The sequence below is a fragment of the Anabas testudineus genome, chromosome 21 (assembly GCF_900324465.2).
Source record: "Anabas testudineus chromosome 21, fAnaTes1.2, whole genome shotgun sequence".
Lineage (NCBI taxonomy): Eukaryota > Metazoa > Chordata > Actinopteri > Anabantiformes > Anabantidae > Anabas > Anabas testudineus.
The window spans coordinates 14,380,960-14,389,653 of NC_046629.1; the positions used below are offsets into that span (position 1 = coordinate 14,380,960).

General features: G+C 40.9%; 1 protein-coding gene across 1 annotated transcript; it reads right to left on the bottom strand.

Annotated features, from left to right (window-relative positions):
* Window positions 1-76: 76 nt before the first annotated feature.
* On the bottom strand, window positions 77-8,679 carry pfkla (phosphofructokinase, liver a). Its single transcript, XM_026376229.1, has 22 exons — window positions 8,422-8,679; window positions 7,453-7,526; window positions 7,228-7,305; window positions 6,123-6,312; window positions 5,812-5,977; window positions 5,203-5,247; window positions 5,002-5,110; window positions 4,815-4,910; window positions 4,558-4,650; window positions 3,916-4,041; window positions 3,646-3,710; window positions 3,434-3,497; window positions 3,187-3,333; window positions 3,037-3,107; window positions 2,686-2,773; window positions 2,436-2,588; window positions 1,780-1,944; window positions 1,625-1,686; window positions 1,395-1,506; window positions 1,155-1,254; window positions 950-1,055; window positions 77-852 (listed from the first exon to the last, which is right to left on the bottom strand). Exons 1-22 carry the CDS (start codon window positions 8,504-8,506, stop codon window positions 705-707), a joined length of 2,343 nt encoding a protein of 780 aa, XP_026232014.1. The 5' UTR covers window positions 8,507-8,679; the 3' UTR covers window positions 77-704.
* Window positions 8,680-8,694: the final 15 nt, after the last annotated feature.

The following is an 8,694-nucleotide window of genomic DNA, read 5'->3' on the forward strand; positions in this document are numbered from 1 at the left end:
AGCTTTAGTATTTCTGATTCTTATAGCTTATTTTCAATAACTATTCACATTGCACTGAACATATTATTTTATACTATTATAGTTCAATAAGAGTTTATTGAAGGTAGAGATACAGCATTAGTAAAATAATACACAATGTAATGCTATTTTACACTGATGTAAAAGCAGTGATTGTGAAGTTTTTTTGTTTTTTTTTTACAGTATAATAAACTGCTGTTAATACTTAATAACAGAAGCAGTGTTTCAGTCCTACGCAGTGTGTATATATAAAGGAAATCTTCCCACATTGAGTCTTACAGTCACATTCTGGGCTTTTTAATCAGAACGTGATTTTGGATGCAAACCTTTCATATCACACTACATATAATCTGCTTTGTACATTTAGTAATAAATTCATATAATTTTAGCTTCATGGCACACTTGTCTTTATGGCAGTGATTTAACTTTTAACTAACAGAGGGTTTTTTGGCACAGGGAACAGCAACACATTCTATATTGAATACCTCATTTGATAAATGAATACTTGAAGTACATTTGGCATAATTAAATATACTGTAGCAACTGTGACACTGAGATCAGTGCTCACTTTAAAAGCAAACACAGTAGTGAACTGAAAAATATTTTTAAAAGTTTGTAGTCTGTAGAAACAAAGGCTGGACAGATAAGGGTTAAAATGTGCAGCGTGTACTGTAGTTTCATAGAGTCTAGAACCCACAGTCGATGCTGATGGAGCGTTTGGTCACATGTTCGATCTCTCCTGGGACATATTCACAAAAGCTCGTCTGGTACTTGGCCAGCATTTTGAGCATTGGACGCAGATTGAACCACCACTGGACTTTGGGCATCCGGTGCCTGAAAAACACAGACATACAGTAATTCACGTGTTATTGAGACGGATTAAAAACACTGTCATCAATAAACAGAACAATAAAAAAGTGAATTTTCTTACTCGAAATCAGTCACATCCTTCAGTTCAGTGACAGGGGTGAATGAGGTAACCTTCCTGTTGAGGCCAAGCACACACGCTGTATCTGAAGAGTTTGCGAACACACGGCCTGGTAGGAAAAGCAGTTGAACCATTGCATCACTGTGGCTTACATATGGGTTTCTGATCATTATTTTATATAAACTATGACTTTACACAGTAACTCTACCTTGTCGGAAGGTTTCAGTCAGTTTCTCTGAAATCCACTGGACAGCTTTCACACCCAACTTAGTGCCAAAATTTCTGTCAAAGGGAGAAGGTACTCCTCCCTAGAGCACAAGCACACAAACTGAGTATAAATATTAATATGAAGACTCAGTCACTTCACTAAATATGTTTCACTTATATTGCCATTGTAAATGAAATAATTAGTCATTAAGTGGAAGATGCTCATTCAGTGGTTGCACACCTGCTGAAGGTGTCCCAACACATTGACTCTGCAGTCAAAGATGCCCTTCCCTTCGGATGAATACAGATTGTAGATGAAATCTGTGGTGTAGTTTTCATGGCACTTCTCATTCCTGTTTAGACAGACAAAACCATCAACAAGGAAAAATGTCTTGTTGAACAGACGATGCCTCCATCCGATTTTTGTGACTCTTTTTCAGCCATGATTATGAATGACTAAGTGTTATGTACCTCAGTACTAGACCCCGCTGGATGTCCTTCTTCATTTTTTCAGCTAAATGCTCCACATTGGTCTGTCACAAACAATTTAAGATACAGAAAGCTGTGAACATTAAGAATAAAACAAGTCACAACACAAGTTGGTCTTTCTTTTGGAAAAGACTTACAGTTAAGTCATGGATATTAATGGGGTCTTCAAAGATGTAGGCTGCGTCAGCACCCACAGCTATACCGGTAGACGTTGCCAGATAGCCACAGAATCCACCCATAGTCTCCACCACAAATACTCGTCTCTTAGTGCCACTGGCAGACTGCTTGATCTTGTCGCAGCTCTGTTGAGAAGATCGCAACAGTGTCAAATGAAGTCTGTGGCAATAGAAGGCAGAGTCAAACGTGTAGGTGTAAAAATGAAGAATGAAATTTAAATCCTTTTTTTTAATTCCTTAACTGTATTTAGGTTTTGGAGCTCACTATGTAGCCTCGAAGAAGAGCAAAAGACCAGAAATGTGCACCTTAAAAAGACGTTAGGTGCTTCACACAGGAAGGATTTTTTGGGTCGACCTTTTGGCTTCTTGTGCTTTTCCCATGTGTGGTGGTTAATACGGGATCACAGGGGTGAAGCAGAGAGCTGCCTGTCTAAATGACCTCGCTCACAAAGTTTTAGAATCATTAAAAATATTTGTCACCTCTGTTTTGGCAATGAGTTCAAAGTCTAGCTCAATAATACGGCAACTTTAGATATTTTTTACTTGGCTCAGTCACCGTCCCACTTAAACCAACAGATCAAAGTCACACTGTTAATGTGCCACCTGCTCAGCATTACCTCCATGGCAGCATTGACAGCGGTGTCTGCTCCCAGGCTGAAGTCAGTTCCAGGAACATTGTTGCTGATGGTGGCAGGGATGACACACATGGGAATACAGAGCTCATCATAGTGACACCGGGCTTCAAACAGCTGCAGCACACCTTCATACCCCTGAAAGTCACCAGTGTAAATATAGTGAAAACCACCGTGATGTAACGCTGACGCCCCAGTAAATGAATACTCTTCATGTACACGACCAATACTTCACCTCAAAACCTCCAATTACAAGCAGAGCTGAGATGCTGAACTTGGTGATGTTTTCTACAACCTTCTCCATTTGCTTGTCTGGAAGCGTTCTGAAGTAGGATATGAAACAGATATTAGAAATAACTCAAAGGGTCAATCCATCAGTTTTACACGTCAAAGGGAATTTGTAGATCATTTGCTGCCTGTAAATTGGAAATGTTAGGTTGACACATCAAACCATATCCTCTGCTGCATCTGCTTTGTCTCCTGTAGTTCTCACATCTTTATCAAAGCACAATGGTAAACAGTTGGAGCGCTCTTCACAATAGTTTAACCCACTCATTTTATTGAAATGAAAGGTCCAGTTGCTCACCGCTTTGTCCCCAGCAGCGAGCCTCCTTGTCCCGTCCATCCAGCTACATCATGCCAATTTATTGCTGATATCTGCCAACAGACAGGTGTGAGTACATACAGAACAGTTCAACACGCTCTGATGAACAGCAGTAAAGGTGAAACAATGTACCTCTCCATTGGCCAGTCCTTGAAATCCATCATTGACAGCGTAGACCTTGTGTCCATGAGCGAGCGCTAATCTCACAGCTGACCTCACAGCTGCATTCATCCCTGCAGCTGGAGCTCCCACATTCAGAATAGCCAAAGAGAAATTGCTCTGATGGGATCAGATATTAATAATAAGAACATTTTTACCTGGTCTGATCTCGGGAGTTAAATCTTGCATACGTGTGTGTTCGTGTTAATAGGGGACGTACTTCAGATGGAGCAGGTTTCTGGTAGGCAAGAAGCTTGTAAATGTTCAAGTTGTTCTCAAAACTCCTGCAAGAACAAAAAAGAATAGTTGTAGCTTTGTCTTGTTTGTTATTAACAGTAAAATAAGTAAATTAAATTGTGGGCATGATAAAATGAATATGAATAGAGGTATATTTAAATTAGGTAATACACGTGATTAAATCTCAGCTCTTACCCTCCACGCAGTTTGACAGCCTCATCAAACTTCTTTTCATTCATGGCCGTCTGCACCAACTTAGTCTAAAAACAATAATTAAAATAAAAAGCAAACACAGAATCCTGCCATTAATTGTGTGTGCGTCCATTAGGAACATCTGCCCAGTGACTACAGATGGAAAAAAACTGCCTCTTGGCTAACTGTGGGGCCATTGACAGGAACTGTCCCCGGCAGTCATAAACTCATAAAAAAATAAAATCAATCATAGAATAGAGGAGAGAGGCTCACCATCTCCACACACTCCATTAGAGGCAGGCGAACAGGGTGATTACCCGACAGGCCGATGACACATGCTGGAGTTTCAGGAGATGCCTCCAACAGGGCAATCACTGCCTCCACACCCAACTTAGTGCTCTGAAAACACAAGAGTGCATATCTGAAGTCAAGGGAGGTTATGTAGTATGTTAAAGGAGGAAGACATTGTTAAAACTTGGTTAAAACATTACCAGGCTTTCCAATGTAATAAATATTTGTTGAGCTTGTTGCATGTCAGCTCATTTTATTGTGTATTACAACATAAATACAACTGCAACTTACAAAAAACTAAAAAGGAGAAATTACGTAAAAACTGTAGTAAGGTTTGTGTTAGATCTAATTCACCAGTCAGCATCAAGCAGAAGTACTGTTGCAATAGTTAACCTTGCATACTGATTTACAACTAAAGTTAAACTGCTGACCAGATCTTTGAATGGACACGGGGCAGCCAGTCAGACGCAGGTCACGTCCTTTGAAATGGTACAATTCTCATACAGAGCTGTTTCTACAGTTGAATATTGTTAAATATTGTTGATATATAAGCCATTTATATTACATCGGCTATTTGTTCGGCTGACTCAAATAATATATTAGAAAGTAAGTTGTTGCACTCACCAGTATTCTGTCAAACGCTGAGGGAGTTCCTCCTCGCTGAACATGGCCAAGTACAGTCACTCTGGTGTCATAACCCAACCGCTTTACTACAAGCTTCAAGCAGACAAAGGAAGCATTTCAGTGTAGTGTATTAAAGGTTTGTCATTAGGCAGTCTTCTAAAAATATTATTAATACTTGACATTAATCTACTTGGGGAAAGTCTTTTAGGACAGGAAGCTGCATTTAACTGTTATAAACAGTCCAGCCAGTCACTTACGTCTTTGATGTAATTTGAGGAGATGGGCTTGCCATTTATGTCAATGGCTCCTTCTGCGACAATTATTATGTTGAGTCTAGACCCCTTTACACGGCTCTGGAGTTCAACAAATGCACACACACAAGTTAGCCTTGTATTTCTGACATGCCTGTAGGTCAAAGGGCATGTCCATATTCCTCCTACTTACCCCCTCTAGACGGGAACACATAAGATCCTCCCATCCTTCCTGTGGAGGAGTCTCTGGAATAAAGAGCCAGTCTGCGCCAGACGCCAGAGCTGACACCAAAGCCAAATATCTAGAATGACGGCACGGAGTGGCATTCATATATATTTTTAATTCACCGGCAGCCTTTAAATTATAGCATGAAAGGATTCAAGTCTTACTCACCCGCAGTGGCGCCCCATGACTTCAAGAACAAAAGTACGCTGGTGGCTGTAGGATGGACGTAACATTTAGAGTCAAACAAGGTAAAAAAAAAAGCTTCTCCTGCAACTAAGAGAGAATGCACACAGATAATCTACAGTTTGTGGCAGCACGCTGAGATGCACGAGAGCAAGTCTGGGCAGGATTACAGTGGAGTTAATATCTGACTTAGATGGCTGCACCCTTCTAACTGTGAATCATTACATTATGCAAATATAAATACACATTAAGATAAGACTGATGTAGGACTGCAACTATCAGTTATTTTCATTATCACTATTTTCATTAGCACATTTAAATCAATATGCTAATGATGATTTCACTCAGCCAAATGTTTCAAGTGCAGTCTGACACTAGCATCAAAGTATACTGCTGTTATAAACACTGCAGGCCGCATCTGTTTTCTCCAGTGAAGAACCCGTCTGTCCATACTCATCTTCACATTCTGTGACATGTCCTCTAATAATTACTGAACAAATGAAGACTACTTTCATCTGTGACCCGCGATAATCCCTTTGATGAAGCACCAGCTGCTTCAGCGCTGTCACTGTTTAATATCAGCCAGGCTCTGACCTCTGTGCAGTGGTCATGATAGCATCAATTATCTCCATGATGCGGTGCAGAGCAGAGTCGGCTCCAATTGTCATGTCGGTGCCACAGAAGTCATTGTCTATGGAACCCACAAGGCCCACGATGTTCAAGTGGTCGTGCTGCTTGGCCAGAGTGTCTGTGATCCTTCCTGAAGTGGCACAAATGAGTTTTAGGTGATGCACTATTGACTTAGTAGTAGTAGTAGTAAGTTAGAGAATTAGTCACAAATGTAAATAGTGACTTGGTGGATGATATGACACATGAACACTGACACGTGACACTCGACGATTCACCTTTCTGTACGAGCTCCGCCAGCAGACCGCTCCATTCGCTGCGGAAGATGTTGGCTCCTGTGAGGCTGCCGTCGCCGCCACACACACACAGGTTGGTGACGCCTTTTTTCACCAGGTTGAAGGCAGCAGCCAGCCTGCCTTCACGGGTTGTGAAGGTTTTGCATCGGGCGCTGCCTATCACAGTCCCACCCTGCAACAGAGACATCATATAGCATCGTGACACGTCACGCAGCAGTTCATCTGAGGCATACAGGAACTTATGCCAAATAACGGAAACATTGATTTTTGGCCGGATTCTGATTATTAGATGCATCAAATGTCAGCGTTGAGAGTCAGATTAAATCAAATGTGAGCAGGAACTGATAAAACACAACCACAGCACACTAGGTCAGACTTTCATGAGGCACTTGATGCTAAATGCAAACTGCAGTTCACCTCAGACAAATCTATACAGCAGTGGAAGCCAACATGTGGGTGGCATTTAACAGCTGTGATATAATTACTAGAACATTAAATTAGAACAAAAACTATATTCTGATACACAAAATTAGCAAAAACCAGGCTAAAACAAAAAGGTTGGGAGCCATCACTATACAGAGTTTATCTAGATAAAGAATATAATGATGTAAGTTAAACACAACAATAAACAGCTTCAGAAGCCATTCATTCATTCGCTACACGAATTTAAGACTACCTAATGCAAACAGCAAACAGGGAGTGCTTATTATTTGCTTTGTGCACAGTGCAGCTTGCTGCTTCTTCAGCTGATACACTTTGAAGCACATGCAGCCAGGCCCCTTACCAGGTTGTTACCACTATTAGACAAGCAGAGAGGGAACAGACGAGAAGAAATGGATGAAATAATACAAACCATGAAAGAGGAGGAAAAAAAAGAAGAGAGTTTTAAGCACAAAACAAAAATCCTAAACGTAATAAAATTAAACACACAAGGTATTTTTCACAGATTGGAGAGTGAACAAAAATATCTAGGTAGTAAAGAACAGAGCTATAAAACCTAATTGTATCGTATGACTACTGTGTAAATTCAGTATATTACTAAATTGTATTACACTGTCAACAGTGACTAAAGACAGTTTTTACCTACCAGTTGGATGATGTTGGTCACACTGTGCCAGTGTGCCAGTTTGATGTTGTCTCCTCCATCCACCAGGCCCTGGTATCCCTAAAAAGTAATTTCCAAATCTTATGTTAAATAACAATAAATCACTTATTACAAGAACAAGTGGTCTGACCCCTGTCGAAGGTCTAATTCAGTGTGCAAGGTCAATAGCTTCACATTATTAACAACACGATGCAATAGCGTGTTTACCTCATGAATAAGGTAGACCTTGGCCCCCACATAAATGCCCATTCGGGTGACAGCTCGGACAGCAGCATTCATCCCTGAGTCGAGAACAGTTACGCAAAGAAAATTATTCGGCCTGTTCAGTCATTACACACAAGGTGCTGCTCCACGTCTGCGTGAGGAAAATCAAACACTGTGGCGGTGAATATTACTGCATTATCAGTAACTGGGCAAAGGTGCCATCCACTCTGTGGTCACAGTAACCACAGTGCTATTAACAGTCCCCGGCACGCAGAGGCCACGCTGTTTGAGTTGTCGGTCTAATACTGGTTACACAAAAAAGTTACACAAACACAGTTTAAAATACTCTGTTACAGCTAAAGGTCATGCAGTCAAAATCAGTAAGTCGTAATAAATAATTAGAAATAAATAAAGTGCAGAGGTATTAGTATCATTAAAGCACTCAAGTGACAATAGTCTATATTAATGTGTATGAATAATGTATATTATTATTAGATTAAATGAGTAGATCACATAACGGTGGAGTCCTTTACTGCATTAATCCAGTTTAATCTCACATGTTAATTTTATCCTAACTTATAAATTGTGATCATTTCATAATTGATTCTCTTATTTATTATTAATCTGTCATGTGTTTAACATAGCATACCATTGAAAGACTCAAAGACAGTACAAGCAGTACTTCAAAAGTGCCAGTTATTGAGTAGGTGTACTTCCCAGCACTGGAACATGCAATACAGGTACCTGGTGTGTGCTGCCCAAACATGACCTTTGACCTAATTGCAGAATGAAGGTTAAACAGCTGACACCGTCCAGCTGTGATTTAATCACATTCACTCAACTTTCTATAAACCACTCGCTCATAACTCCCTCCTTATGTCAATAAAAAGCCTGCATGTGCATCACTTCGCGTGCACGTAAACTTGCTGCAAACTGCGCTCCAGGGACGTGTCGGCGGAGTTTCCCCGTCACCTTGCGCATCTCCCCCGCTGGTGAGCACCGCGATGGCCCGACCAGCTCCCGTCATCTTCAGCTTCTCCAGGTCCATCGAGGACATGTTGACCTGCGCGGCTTAAAACTTCCAAAGTGTGCAGAAAAAAGACAAAGTGGACCATCCAGCCGCAGATCTGTACGCTGCTCCAGTCGCTTCCTCGTTGGTCGGAGGTTAAACATGCAGCAAAAACACACTTGGACTCCGCCCTGTCCAAAGGAGCGCTCGGTGGATACAGGGTGCGTTTATTTTAA

What these genes read in the sequence shown, in the direction of transcription:
- pfkla (XM_026376229.1), bottom strand. Translation starts at nt 8,506, where the DNA reads ATGTCCTCGATGGACCTGGAGAAGCTGAAGATGACGGGAGCTGGTCGG. An exon ending in TGTGTTCCCGTCTAGAGGGG is followed by an intron (nt 4,911 to 5,001) that starts GTAAGTAGGAGG and finishes GTTGAACTCCAG; the next exon opens with AGCCGTGTAAAGGGGTCTAG. An exon ending in AGAAACCTGCTCCATCTGAA is followed by an intron (nt 3,334 to 3,433) that starts GTACGTCCCCTA and finishes TGATCCCATCAG; the next exon opens with AGCAATTTCTCTTTGGCTAT.